The sequence below is a fragment of the Aythya fuligula genome, chromosome 6 (genome assembly GCF_009819795.1).
Source record: "Aythya fuligula isolate bAytFul2 chromosome 6, bAytFul2.pri, whole genome shotgun sequence".
Lineage (NCBI taxonomy): Eukaryota > Metazoa > Chordata > Aves > Anseriformes > Anatidae > Aythya > Aythya fuligula.
In genome coordinates, this window is record NC_045564.1 from 15,755,365 (window position 1) to 15,770,632 (window position 15,268).

Sequence of the window (15,268 nt, forward strand, 5' to 3'; positions counted from 1 at the left end):
AAAATAGTTGCCTATTTTGCTGTTTTTCACTGTTTTAAAGATAATTAGCTAATTTTACTTTCTTACATGTCTTTTATGTACATTAAACTGTGGTTATATCAGTGCAAATATTGCCAAATATACCTGAATTCAGAATCAGATTTTTACATAATTATTTTCCTTTGTTGTTAGAGTTCAACATTTGTGCCTTTTATCTTAAATATTCTTCAATAATGTATGTAACGTATGTAATTACTAATTATTACACAGTGTACAGAATTATACACTTTACATATGACTGGGGAAAAAAAAAAAAAAAAAAGGTGCTTGCATTCTGCTAGAAACTATTCAGGAATACATAGGTAAACACTAACTCTCAGGTAACTTTTGCTTGCTTGCTCTTGTTTTACAAGTTGTGCCTGGTCCACCATCTTGCCCTGAGGTCAAAGACAAAACCAAATCATCTGTGGCTCTAGCATGGAAGCCTCCACAGAAGGATGGTGGCAGCCCAATAAAAGGATATATTGTTGAAATGCAAGATGAAGGTAGTACTGATTGGAAAAAGGTGAACGAAGGAGACAAACTCTTCCCCACTTGTGAATGTGTTATTCCCAATTTGAAAGAGCTCAGAAAATACCGATTTAGGGTGAAAGCTGTAAATGCTGCTGGAGAATCAGAACCAAGTCCTGCAACATCTGAAATACCTGTCCAAGATATTCTTGGTAAGTGTTTGGGGAATTATTTTAGGTATTTATGAAAAAATGCCACCTACTGCTGAGAATTGTTGAGTGGGATGCCAATCAAGCAGAGTCAAAACCAATCAAATAATTATGCAAGAGTGTAATACAAGACTGACATTTTGGAAAGTGTCATGATGGTCCTTATGAGAGTATGATACATTAGAACACAGATGAGCACCAGCAGCTATGTTACAGAAATACTTTGTATTTTATGAAGAAATTACTACCCAGAAAAAATGCTTTCTTTATATACTTCCCAGCTTTTTGCACTCAGCTTTTTCACATAAACATGCATTCTGCATGTGTGACTATGAGTTTAGACAAGTGCTGACAGAAATTTACTCAGTAGCTCTGAAAATTTATGTACTAAAATATTTTTGCAGAGGAGCCAGAAATCTTCCTTGATATTGGAGCACAGGATTTTCTCTCTTGTCGTGCTGGCACAACAATTAAAATCCCAGCTGTTATCAAGGGTCGCCCAATTCCAAAATCATTTTGGGAGTTTGAAGGAAAAGCAAAGACAACAGCAAAGGTTAGTAAAAGAAAAAACTTTCTTCTTCATCTATTGCTAGACATGTAAGTATATCCCCTTCATATTTGCTTTTTGCCTTTATTTATAGGAGGGAGGTCATAATGTACCTGAAGAAGCTCAGGTAAAGTAAATGATTTTTGTAACTTCAGTATTGCAACATCTTTCAAATGTAAATATTTAAAGTTGGTCTATAACTTCTCTTTCTTTCTGTGATGCATAGGTGGAAGCAACTGATACACGTTCAGTGATTATCATTCCTGAGTGCAACAGAAGTCATTCTGGACGATACAGTATTACAGCAAAAAACAAAGCAGGACAAAAAACTGCACATATCAGAGTCAATGTGCTTGGTATGGTTCACACACACTGAAATGTTCAGATTGTAGGTTTTAGATTTTTGGTGTTTTGTTTTTTTTTTTTCTACGTAGTTATGTGACATTGTTTCTATTGTGCTTTTACTTTAACAGATGTCCCAGGTCCACCCAAAGACCTAAAAGTAAGTGATATCACAAGAGGTAGTTGCAAACTCTCATGGAAGATGCCAGACGATGATGGTGGAGATAGAATCAGAGGATATGTTATAGAAAAAAGAACTATTGATGGAAAAGCCTGGACAAAAGTCAATGCAAACTGTGGAAGCACTTCCTTTGTTGTACCTGATCTCATAGCCGGCCAAGAATATTTCTTCCGGGTACGTGCAGAAAACCGTTTTGGTGTTGGCCCTCCTGCAGAAACTATTCAACGGACCACAGCCAGGGATCCAATTCGTAAGTTAAATCAAGGTGAATAGAACTCTTTGATACCAAATGGTACTGTACAGTGTATTTATTCACATTTCTGTTTCCTTTGTGAAGATCCTCCTGATCCACCTATTAAATTAAAGATTGGCCTTGTAACCAAGAACACAGTGAGCTTGACATGGAAGCCACCAAAGAATGATGGTGGAGCTCCTGTTACTCATTATAATGTTGAATGTCTGCGCTGGGATCGTACTGGAGAAGTAAAAGAGACTTGGAAACAATGCAACAGACGTGATGTAGAGGAAACAAAGTTTACTGTTGAGGATCTTGTAGAAGGTGGAGAATATGAATTCAGAGTCAAGGCTGTAAATATAGCAGGTCCTAGTAGGCCGTCAGCCACTGTTGGCCCTCTCATTGTCAAAGACCAGACATGTAAGTAGTAGCTAATACCAGTAAATACTGATTCCACTCTACAGTTGTGAAGCATTTTTGTATGTTAATTTTTTCCAACATTTTATCATAGGCCCACCATCTATTGAACTCAAAGAATTTATGGAGGTTGAAGAAGGAACAGATGTTAACATTGTGGCTAAGATAAAGGGTGTACCCTTCCCCACATTAACATGGCTAAAAGCTTCTACAAAGAAGCCAGATGACAAAACACCGGTGCTGTATGACCAACATGTCAACAAGATTGTTGGTGAAGATTCTTGCACTTTATTGATTCAACAATCTCGCAGAAGTGATACAGGCTTATATACTATAACAGCTGTAAATAATCTAGGAACTGCTTCAAAAGAGATGAGACTAAATGTTCTAGGTAGATATCAAGAACTCTTATATGTTACACAAATTGATAACATTCATGTGATGCTTTATTTGAATCACATTTGACATTAATTCTTCTTTATAAAAATTCATCTTTTAGGTCGTCCTGGACCTCCAGTGGGACCTATTAAATTTGAATCCATTTTGGCTGACAAAATGACAATATCTTGGCTTCCACCATTAGATGACGGTGGTTCTAAGATTACAAATTATGTTATTGAGAAAAAAGAAGCAAATAGGAGGACATGGGTACCGGTTACCAATGAGCCTAAGGAATGCTTATTCACTATTCCCAAGTTGATGGAAGGCCATGAATACGTGTTCCGCATTATGGCACAAAATAAATATGGTATTGGAGAACCTTTGGATAGTGAACCAGAAACAGCAAGAAACCTTTTCAGTAAGTAGGAATTTCAAATTATGTCAGTTGTCTTCATACACTGGTCTGTGTGCAGCATCTGCAAAATACTACTACTACTACTTCTCTCTCTTCACTTAAATAAATTTTCTAGAGAAGATTAAAGAGGTTTATCATTAGTATTTGGTTCTTAAAAGCATGTGTAATATTGGAAAAACACTTTTTTTCCTCTTTCTATAAATTAAAATGATTTCCATTTTTTTTAAGGTGTAAACATACAAATAAGGTTTTATCTTAAAGATTTAGGTCAGATTCTGTTGTATTTGAGATATTATTGATCTTATAGATTGAAAAATTTCCTCCTTGAATATTGAAAGAGAAACTAAGTAGCTCTGATGTAAAAGGAATGTTAGACTGACAAGAGAAATCAATTTTTAAAACATTCAAGATTAGGCCAGACATTGAAACAAGGTACTGGTCAAGGAAGACAAGGAAAACTCATTCTTCACTATTGTTATTAGAAAGAAAGATACTTTTTCACAGAAGTGTACATACATGAAAAGGGATGGGAAGATGAATAAAGGAAGGCATCTTGTGCAGATGAGTAACTACTTAATGCAATTACTACCATGTGACTGCACAATTGTTTTGTACCTCAGATGTCTTCATTCTCCTGTAGTATTTTTTTCTAAGCTATGTATACTTTTTTTTTCCCCCAGCTGTTCCTGGACCATGTGAGAAGCCAACAGTTAGCAGTATAACACGTGACTCCATGACTGTAAACTGGGAAGAACCAGAACATGATGGTGGCTCACCTATTACTGGTTACTGGTTGGAGCGCAAAGAGACTACTGGAAAGAGATGGACAAGGGTTAACCGTGATCCAATCAAGCCTATGACACTGGGTGTTTCATACAAAGTTACGGGTCTCATTGAAGGCTCTGAATATCAATTCCGTGTATCAGCTATTAACGCAGCTGGTGTTGGTCCACCAAGCATGCCATCTGATCCAGCAATTGCTAGAGATCCAATTGGTAAAGTTTTTAGGTTCCTATTTTTGAATTTGAAAATAATAAAATGAGAACATATAGTATATTGTTATGCTCTAACTGTGTAATGATATCTTTCAGCCCCACCTGGCCCTCCTATCCCAAAAGTTACTGACTGGACAAAATCTTCTGTAGACTTGGAATGGACACCACCATTAAAGGATGGTGGCTCTAGGATCACTGGCTACGTTGTTGAGTTTAAAGAGGAAGGAAAGGAAGAATGGGAAAGGGTAGGTGGAAAAATATTACAGAATCTGAATTTCCTCTCTCAGTGTGTTTATCAAATGAAATCCCTCCATAAAATAAATTTTCACAAATTTTCATTATGCAAGTTATTTTCTAAAACTTCATATTTTTGCACCATAATTATTTTCATATGTTTAAAATATAAGACCAAATAAGTGCCATTGTAGTTTCCTAAACTTAGATTTTAATTCTGTATTTAAAGATGTGACAAAATAGGTAGGTAATCTGTGATTTGTTTTTAAATTCCGTGTTTAAATATTTGACAAAGGTATGTAATCCTTGATAAAAACAAACCAAAAACAAAACAATACAAAAAAAAAAAAAAAAAAAGAAGAAGAAAAAAACAAGTTATCACTGGCTTAATCTGTGCCCAGTTATTTATAACTACTATGTCCATACATTTTCGTACTTCTTTGAGCAATGCATTTCTGACAACTTAAGTAATGGCCATTTTTTTGTATCTCCATAGACAGTGCTGCATTTAAAGTAATACCTAAATTTTCTACACTGTGTCCTTGAAAACAGGCTTCATATTGGGGTTTATAAAAGAACAAATAATTCCCTTTTTCCACCATAGTCACTTAGATAAAATTATTTGACAAATAATTCTTCTGAGACTACAGACTATTGTAATTTCCGTAACCTTCTTGTTTGTTAAAAGTACCAAAAGTGTCAGTTTTCAGAACAATAGTTTGTATGTCCTGTATTTCTTTGCAGTTTCTGAAGACTTACATATGAGCTACATCACTGTATGCTTAATACTGTCTTGTGCTTATAAATGAAAAAAAAAATCTCATCTGTTTCAAACATCACAAAGAATTTGATGATACTTTGATGATGGCTGATTTTATAATATTTCTTCCAGGTAAAAGATAAAGAAGTTAGAGGAACCAAGTTTGTTGTGGCAGGATTAAAAGAAGGATGTTTTTACAAATTTAGAGTTAGGGCAGTGAATGCTGCTGGCATCGGAGAGCCTGGAGAAGTTACAGACGTTATTGAAATGAAGGACAGAATTGGTATTACATTTACATTTTTATCATTTACATTTACATTTTTAGTTACATTTTCTCAAAATGAGAATAAAAAACACTGATATTTTTTCTTGCCTCCCGCAGTGGCTCCTGATATTAATTTGGATGCAAGTGTCAGGGACAGAATTGTTGTTCATGCTGGAGGTGTAATTCGGATTATAGCTTATGTCTCAGGAAAACCAGCCCCAACAGTGACTTGGAGCAGAGATGACCAAGCTTTACCTGAAGAAGCTAAAATTGAAGAAACAGCTATTAGTTCTTCTTTAGTCATCAAGAATTGCAAAAGGAGCCATCAGGGTGTATACACTCTTCTGGCTAAAAATGCAGGTGGTGAGCGGAAGAAGACCATTATTGTTGATGTGCTAGGTAAAGAGCAATTCCACTTCTTGTGAACAAGTTAAATTTCATAACATTCAGTATGTATACTTAAATACTTCATTTCTTCTTTGCTTTCAGATGTGCCAGGCCCTGTTGGCATGCCATTCCTTACTGAGAACCTAACCAATGATTCTTGTAAATTGACATGGTTTACTCCAGAAGATGACGGTGGTTCTCCTATTACCAACTATATAATTGAAAAACGTGAATCTGACCATAGAGCTTGGACTCCTGTAAGCTATACAGTTACAAGACAGAATGCTACTGTTCAGGGGCTGACTGAAGGGAAAGCCTACTTTTTCCGAATTGCAGCTGAGAATATAATTGGCATGGGTCCATTCACGGAGACAACAAAAGAGATTGTCATTAGAGATCCAATAAGTAAGTACATTTGACAGTATAGATTATTGTCATATGAGACAAATCTGCAGAAAAAAATGTATTTAACGTATCTTTATATTTGTTCACAGCTGTTCCTGACCGTCCAGAAGACCTGGAGGTAAAAGCAGTTACCAAGAACTCTGTTACATTAACTTGGAACCCTCCAAAATATAATGGAGGATCAGATATCACCATGTATGTTTTAGAGAGTCGTCTCATTGGAAAAGAGAAATTCCACAAAGTTACAAAAGAGAAAATGCTTGATAGGAAATATACTATAGAAGGCTTAAAAGAGGGTGACACCTATGAATATCGTGTGAGTGCTTGCAATATTGTGGGGCAAGGCAAGCCATCATTTTGCACAAAACCAATCACATGCAAAGATGAAATCGGTATGTATATTTCCATATTTTTTTTGAAAACAGTTATCATGCTTAATGATTTCTTATTTTGTTCTTATTAATATTGTTGACAATTGTGGAAATTGTGTTTTTTTAATTTCATTTTTCAGCTCCCCCATCACTTGACCTTGACTTTAGAGACAAGCTTATTGTTCGGGTTGGTGAAGCATTCAGCCTGACTGGACGTTACTCAGGAAAGCCTACACCAAAAGTTACTTGGCTAAAGGATGATACTGTTGTGAACGAAGATGACCGTACAAAGATCAAGACAACTCCTACAACTCTTTGCTTGGGGATACTAAAATCTGTCCGTGAGGACTCAGGCAAATATTGTGTTACTGTAGAGAACAGCACAGGATCAAGAAAAGGGTTTTGTCAAGTTAATGTTGTTGGTAGGTTTTCCTGATCAATAGTATTGTCTTTGATGTTTTATAGTGATTAGAATTCATTGAATTTGTAAAATGTTAATGCATCCTTTATTACAATATTTTGATGTATTGCAACCTTATTTTACTGAAATACTATTTACTGATTTTGAGTTCATAGTTAACTCTGACTTAGTTTATTCAATATGAATAAGTTCATATTTTTACATGCACTTAAAGAATGTCAGTAGAAAATGATAGTCATCAAATACCTTTATACGCATTGAGGAATAAGGTCCAGTGAGTCAAACAAGTTTTAAAGAAAAGTAGTCTTGAGGATTTGACTTCTTATTAAGAATATGATCCCAGGTTTCTGTTTTCATTTTATATTTACTATATTGACACTATTTTAATCTACATCATTATTTGAAGTCCTTATAAAAGCATAGGTATGATTTATTTATTTTTTTTCTTAAACAGATCGACCATCACCTCCAGTGGGCCCAGTTATATTTGATGAAGTTCATAAAGATCATATGATAGTTTCCTGGAAACCTCCACTAGATGATGGAGGTAGTGAAATTACAAATTACATTGTTGAGAAGAAGGATGCACACAGGGATCTGTGGATGCCAGTTACATCTGCCATGGTTAAGACAACATGCAAAATTCCTAAGCTGCTTGAAGGAAGAGAATATCAAATTCGAATTTATGCTGAAAATCTATATGGCATAAGTGATCCTCTCATCTCTGATGAGATGAAAGCCAAAGACCGTTTCAGTATGTCACTCATTTGCTATCTTATTTTGATACTTTAATCTTTAACCTGTTTGTTGTGCTCATGAATTCTTGTTTGGTTGTTTATTTCTAGATGTTCCAGATGCACCTGAGCAACCAATCATTAAGGATGTTACAAAAGACTCTGCAGTGGTGGTTTGGAACAAACCATATGATGGAGGCAAGCCAATAACAAACTATATTGTAGAAAAGAAGGAAACAATGGCAACTAGATGGGTCAGAGTTACCAAAGACCCAATTTTCCCCAGTACTCAGTTCAAAGTACCTGACCTCCTTGAAGGCTGTGAATATGAATTCCGTGTTTCAGCAGAAAATGAAATTGGCATTGGTGATCCTAGTCCACCATCAAAGCCAATTTTCGCTAGAGATCCAATTGGTAAAGTATTAAATCTTATTTCTCATTGAATTTTTAATACATCTTGATTTTAGTTAGAAATCTGTATTAATGGTTTTCTTTTTTCCTTCTTTTTTTTTTTTTTTTTTCATTTTTTAACAGTAAAACCAAGTCCACCTGTTAATCCAGAAGCAGTAGATAAAACTAAGAATACAGTTGATTTATCTTGGCAACCACCACGCCATGATGGTAATGGCAAGATAATTGGCTATCTTGTTGAATATCAGAAAGTTGGAGATGAAGAATGGAAAAAGGCCAATCTTACAGCAGATTCTTGTCCTGAAACAAAATATAAAGTCACGGGACTTACCGAAGGTTTGACCTATAAATTCAGGGTCAAGGCAGTCAATGCAGCAGGTGAATCTGAACCAGCCTATGTTCCTGATCCAGTAGAAGTAAAGGACAGACTTGGTGAGTATAATAAAATCTCACATAAGTTTACTTAAGAATTTTTTTTTTCTCGTTTTATAAAAAAATATAATTTTGATTCCAGAACCTCCCGAGCTGATACTGGATGCTAATATGGCCCGAGAACAGCATGTAAAAGCTGGAGATACCCTGAGACTTAGTGCTGTTATTAAAGGTGTTCCATTCCCAAAAGTTTCTTGGAAGAAAGAAGATCATGAGGTCTCACCAAAAGCTGATATTGAGATTACAGGAGTTGGCAGTAAACTTGAAATTCGTAACACTGTCCATGAAGATGGTGGAATTTACTCCCTGACAGTTGAGAATCCAGCTGGCTCAAAGACCGTTTCAGTAAAAGTTGTTGTCTTAGGTAATCTTTTTGATGTTCCTTTTGTACTGCCTCTTTTTATTCTTTACTTAGAGATTAAGAAAGGAATGTCAGGAAAATATCAGTAAATTAAGATATAAGGAATTACAAAATACTCAGTAGGGAGAAAAACTGAAGCTTATAGGAAATACTTTTTCTCTTGAGGTTTACTAGTTGTTTGTTGTCTATTTTTTTAATGCTTTGATTATCAAATAGGTAACATTTGTTTTTGGCAATATTAGATAAGCCTGGTCCACCTAGAAATCTTCAAATCAGTGAAGTTAGAAGTGATTCTTGCTACCTCACTTGGAAGGAACCAGAAGATGATGGTGGTTCTGTCATTACTAACTATGTGGTGGAAAGGAAAGATGTAGCTTCTGCACAGTGGGTACCCATCTCATCATCCTCCAAGAAACGTAGTCACATGGCTAAATATCTGATGGAAGGCACTCAATATCTCTTCCGAGTTGCTGCTGAGAATCAGTTTGGTAGAGGACCATACGTGGAAACGCTCAAGCCAATTAAAGCTATAGATCCACTGCGTAAGTGTTATTCAGCTGTATTATTCGTTTGTTCATATTGCTCTTGGTAATTTTTGAAATGATTTTGTTGGTACTAATATGAACATGGTATGCTGTTACTATATATTGGCCATCTAGTAACTTGTTTGGTTTTTGTATTTTAAAAGATCCTCCAGGGCCACCAAAGAATCTACATCATGTAGATGTTGACAAGACTGAAGTTTCCCTTGTTTGGAATCGACCAGATCGTGATGGTGGTGCTGAGATAACTGGATATTTGGTGGAATATCAGGAAGATGGTGCAGATGAGTGGACAAAGTTCCAGACAGTCCCCATGCTAGACTGTGTTGTTACAGGCTTACAAAAAGGAAAAATATACAAATTCCGTGTGAAGGCTCAGAATATTATTGGTCTTAGCCTTCCAGATACAACTATACCAATAGAATGTCAAGAAAAACTAGGTAATTTTTAGTTTTTCATGTTGTTTCACCAATTCTTTCTCTCCTTTAAGTATTCTCTCTGAAAAGCATAACGTAATTTCTGTGTTTGTTTGTTTGTTTGTTTTTCTAATTTCAGTACCGCCATCTGTGGAACTAGATGTGAAGTTAATTGAAGGTCTTGTTGTTAAAGCTGGTACCACAGTGAGACTTCCTGCAATTATGAGAGGTGTTCCAGTTCCAACTGCAAAATGGGTTACTGATGACATTGAAATTAAAACAGAAGGCAGACATAAGATTGAGACCGATAATTATTCAACTGTGCTTACCATCAAAGACTGTATAAGAAAAGACACAGGAGAATATCTACTCACAGTATCTAATTCAGCTGGCAGCAAAACTGTTGCTCTACATCTTACAGTTTTGGATGTCCCTGGCCCACCAACGGGTCCTATTAATATTCTTGAAGTAACACCAGAACATATGGTTATTTCTTGGCGTCCTCCTAAAGATGACGGTGGAAGCCCTATAATAAACTATATTGTTGAGAAGCGTCAATCAAAGAAAGAAACTTGGGGAGTGGTTAGCTCTGGAACAAGTCACACAAAAATTAAGATTCCACGACTACAGAAAGGCTGTGAATATATTTTCCGTGTTCGGGCAGAAAATAAGATAGGCATAGGTGCACCTCTTGATTCAGAACCAACAGTTGCTAAACATATGTTTGATCCACCATCCCCACCTGGTAAACCTATGGTTTATGATATTACAGAAAATGCTGCAACAGTGTCTTGGACCCTACCAAAGTCTGATGGTGGAACTCCAATAACTGGTTACGTACTCGAACGTCGGGAAGCATCTGGTAAATGGGTGCGTGTCAATAAGACTCCAATACTTGATATGAAATACAGAGTCACTGGTCTCTTCGAAGGCAACACGTATGAATTCAGAGTTTTTGCAGAAAACATGGTGGGCTTAAGTAAACCATCCCCAAGCTCTGATCCAATAAAAGCATCACGTCCTATCACTCCTCCTGGACCACCCATTAACCCAAAATTAAAAGACAAAACCAAAGAAACAGCTGATCTTGTATGGACAAAGCCCCTCAAAGATGGTGGCAGCCCAATTCTGGGATATATTGTGGAATGTCAGAAAACTGGAACTACACAGTGGAATAGGATTAACAAAGATGAACTCATTCGACAATGTGCCTTTAGAGTACCTGGGTTAATAGAAGGAAATGAATATAAATTCCGAATAAAAGCTGTCAATATTGTGGGAGAGGGAGAACCACGAGAACTGGCAGAAACTGTACTTGCAAAGGATATTCTTTCTCCTCCAGAAATAAACCTAGATGTGACCTGTCGAGACTTAATTACTGTCCGAGTAGGTCAAACAATCCGTATTACTGGTAAAGTAAAAGGCAGGCCAGATCCTGAAATAACATGGTCTAAGGATGGAAAAGTACTGGTGCAAGAAAAGCGTGTTGAAATAGCCCATGATCTACCTAATGTTGAACTGCAAGTGAAAGAAGCCAAAAGATCTGATCATGGCAAATATATAATAGCAGCTAAGAACAGCTGTGGCCATGCTCAAGCTTTTGCCATTGTTAATGTACTTGACAGACCTGGACCATGTCAGAACCTGAAAATAAGCTATGTCACAAAAGATTCTTGCATGATTGCTTGGGAAAGTCCAGTGGATAATGGTGGCTCAGAAATTACAAATTATATAGTAGAGTACCGTCAACCAAACCAGAGGGGATGGTCAATTGTGTCTTCTGATATCACTAAACGGTTAGTGAAGGCAAATCTTATAGAGAACCGTGAATATTTCTTCAGAGTTTGTGCAGAAAACAAAATAGGTCCAGGTCCTTGCATTGAGACCAAAACTCCTATCCTTGCCATAAATCCTATTGACAAGCCTGGAGAGCCAGAAAATCTTCACATTGCAGAGAAAGGAAAGACGTTTGTATATCTGAAATGGAGAAGGCCTGATTATGATGGTGGAAGCCCTAACTTAAGTTATCATGTGGAGAGAAAACTGAAAGATTCAGATGAATGGGAAAGGGTTCACAAAGGCAGCATTAAGGAAACACACTACATGGTAGATAAATGTGTTGAAAATAAGATCTACCAATTCAGAGTTCAAACCAAGAATGAGGCAGGTGAAAGTGACTGGGTAAAAACCGAAGAAGTCACTGTGAAGGAAGATCTGCAGAAACCAGTGTTAGACTTGAAGTTAAGTGGGGTGTTAACTGTGAAAGCAGGTGATCCAATTAGAATTGAGGCTGGAGTCAGAGGAAAACCACAGCCTGAAGTTGTATGGACAAAAGACAAAGATGCTACAGATCTTACCAGATCTCCAAGAATCAGTATTGAAACAACTTCTGACACATCTAAGTTTGTTCTCACAAAATCCAGGCGCAGTGATGGTGGGAAGTATGTGATTACTGCGTCTAACACAGCTGGTAGTTTTGTGGCATATGCTACTGTTATTGTTTTGGATAAACCAGGTCCTGTAAGAAATTTGAAAGTCACTGACATTTCGAGTGATAGATGTACTGTTACCTGGGAACCTCCAGAGGATGATGGCGGTTGTGAAATACAAAACTACATCCTAGAAAAATGTGAAAGCAAGCGTATGGTTTGGTCTACATACTCTTCCTCTGTCCTAACAAACTATGCAAATGTGACACGTCTCATTGAAGGTAATGAATACATATTCAGAGTTCGTGCAGAGAATAAGATGGGCACTGGTCCACCAACAGAAACACAGCCAATTATTGCAAAAACTAAATACGATAGACCTGGACGCCCTGACCCTCCAGAGGTCACAAGAGTTAATAAAGAAGAGATGACTGTAGTTTGGAATCCACCAGAATATGATGGTGGCAAGTCAATTACAGGATACATCTTAGAGAAGAAAGAGAAACGATCATTAAGATGGGTTCCCGTTACTAAAACTGCAATCCCTGAGAGGCGAAAGAAGGTTACTAATCTCATCCCTGGTCATGAATATCAGTTCCGCGTCAGCGCTGAAAATGAGGTTGGACTTGGAGAACCGAGCTTACCATCAAGACCAGTAGTAGCAAAAGACCCAATAGGTATCGTACTACTGTATACTACTGTTGTTTGTTTGATTGATTTTAATGTTAACAGATTGTTAAATTGCATAACTATATTCTTATCTGTAACTTCTATTGTCTTTCAGAACCACCTGGTCCTCCCACAAACCTGAGGGTGGTTGATAGCACAAAGAGTTCCATAACCCTTGGCTGGGGAAAACCAGTGTATGATGGTGGTGCTCCAATTATTGGATATGTTGTGGAAATTAGACCAAAAGTGGAAGGTGCTGATCCTGAAGCAGGATGGAAACGGTGCAATGTTGCTGCCCAAGTTATTCATACAGAATTCACAGCCACTAGCCTGGATGAGAACCAATTATATGAGTTCAGAGTTTCTGCCCAAAACCAGGTTGGCCTTGGCCGGCCAGCTGAGCTGAAAGAAGCTGTGTCTCCCAAAGAAATACTTGGTGATTTTTCCCATCTTCTTCATGAGTACTTGCACATAAACTTTATTTGCTCTGTTTTTCCTTTATTTCATGTACTGAACTTTGCATTTTATTTCTGTGAAATTGTCTTTCAGAACCTCCTGAAATTGAATTGGATGCAAGCATGAGAAAGTTGGTCACAGTCAGGGCAGGTTGCCCTATTAGACTCTTTGCTATTATTAGGGGTCGCCCAGCACCAAAAGTCACCTGGCGGAGAATGGGTGTTGATAACGTTATCAGAAAAGGACAAGTTGATCTAGTTGACACTATGGCCTTCTGTGTCATCCCTAATTCAACACGTGATGACTCAGGCAAATATTCATTGACACTTGTTAATGCAGCTGGGGAAAAGGCTGTGTTTGTGAACGTCAGAGTTCTGGGTGAGTATCTGAGAGAACTACGTGTAGACATTGTTTTAATTATATTGTATGTTCTACACAAAAATCTTTATTCCCCCTAATGCTATAATTTTAGAGTACAAATGTATCAACTAATGCTACCTCCCCCTGTCTAAGAGCCTATTAACTCCCTTTAATTTTAATTTATTAAAGAAGAAAAGACTAACATAAATTGAAATTCCTTTATAGATACTCCTGGACCTGTATCAGACTTCAAGGCTTCAGATGTCACCAAGATGTCATGCCATCTTTCATGGGCACCTCCAGAGAATGATGGTGGTAGCCCAGTGACTCATTACATCCTGCAGAAACGTGAAGCTGACAGGAAGACCTGGGGAACAGTCACTGCAGAACTAAAGAAAACTAGTTTCCAAATTGCTAATCTTGTACCTGGAAATGAATATTTCTTTAGAGTAACAGCAGTAAATGAATACGGGTCAGGTGTTCCAAGTGACATACCAAAACCAGTCTTAGCAACAGATCCCCTATGTAAGTATGCCTTTATGCACATTTTATCATTTTCTCAAATTTAAGTAAGATTTTGCGTTTATGAAAGCAACTGTTTCTAAACAGGACTTTGCAACAAGCGTAAATATTTGTGTCAGTTACTTTCATATAACACAATCTGTGAATATAGTACCTTTGCAGTCATTCAAATTTTTCCTCTTTTCTGTATTGTCGTTGTTGACTTAGCATAGATAGTATCCAGTATTTCAGAAATTCATGGTAATTCAGTGTTTAATGTTTCCTTTCCTTCTCCCCATCCACAAAAGGTGAACCTGATCCACCAAGAAAACTTGAAGTTACTGAAATTACAAAGAACAGTGCCACTTTAGGCTGGCTGCCACCACTGCGTGATGGAGGCTCTAAAGTTGATGGGTACATTGTAAGCTACAAAGAAGATGACCAACCAGCAGATCGCTGGACAGAATATTCAATTGTCAAAGATCTCTCCATTGTTGTAGCTGGTCTGAAAGAAGGAAAGAAGTACAAGTTTAGAGTGGCAGCTCGAAATGCTGTAGGAGTAAGTTTGCCAAGAGAAACTGAAGGAATATTTGAAATTAAGGAACAACTCAGTAAGTACTTAAATGCTACCCATGTTGCAATATTCTCTTTAATAATGAAATGAACAACCATTCTTGTTCTTAGACTGAGGCCCAAAAAGTCAAATACTTTATGAAGTCATCTGGAGGATTACGGTTAACTGTACTGAATATTTTGACAGCTCAGAAAAGATGATGCTTGAATACTAATTGAGAATTGTTAAAGAATTTTGTGGGTGTGGTTTCAGTTTGAACCAGAAGATGAGAGATAAGGAGAAATAATCAATACATCCAATTAACTAAAAATGAAAGAGAAAAACAGAAC

The 15,268-nt window shown here is 37.0% G+C and overlaps 1 protein-coding gene across 1 annotated transcript in view; it reads left to right on the forward strand.

The window, feature by feature from the left end:
* The window catches only part of LOC116490632 (titin-like), a 244,166-nt gene that overhangs the window by 174,343 nt on the left and 54,555 nt on the right, over positions 1-15,268 (forward strand). Inside the window, 26 exon segments of the mRNA XM_032190013.1 lie at positions 393-701; positions 1,103-1,251; positions 1,340-1,372; positions 1,472-1,601; positions 1,719-2,018; positions 2,106-2,423; positions 2,515-2,811; positions 2,920-3,219; positions 3,897-4,211; positions 4,308-4,456; positions 5,338-5,488; positions 5,588-5,869; positions 5,960-6,262; positions 6,352-6,654; positions 6,774-7,055; positions 7,509-7,808; positions 7,900-8,202; positions 8,323-8,631; positions 8,714-8,995; positions 9,235-9,534; positions 9,681-9,974; positions 10,090-13,056; positions 13,164-13,484; positions 13,598-13,882; positions 14,090-14,389; positions 14,674-14,976. Of these exon segments, the coding sequence (XP_032045904.1) occupies positions 393-701; positions 1,103-1,251; positions 1,340-1,372; positions 1,472-1,601; positions 1,719-2,018; positions 2,106-2,423; positions 2,515-2,811; positions 2,920-3,219; positions 3,897-4,211; positions 4,308-4,456; positions 5,338-5,488; positions 5,588-5,869; positions 5,960-6,262; positions 6,352-6,654; positions 6,774-7,055; positions 7,509-7,808; positions 7,900-8,202; positions 8,323-8,631; positions 8,714-8,995; positions 9,235-9,534; positions 9,681-9,974; positions 10,090-13,056; positions 13,164-13,484; positions 13,598-13,882; positions 14,090-14,389; positions 14,674-14,976 (9,585 nt within the window).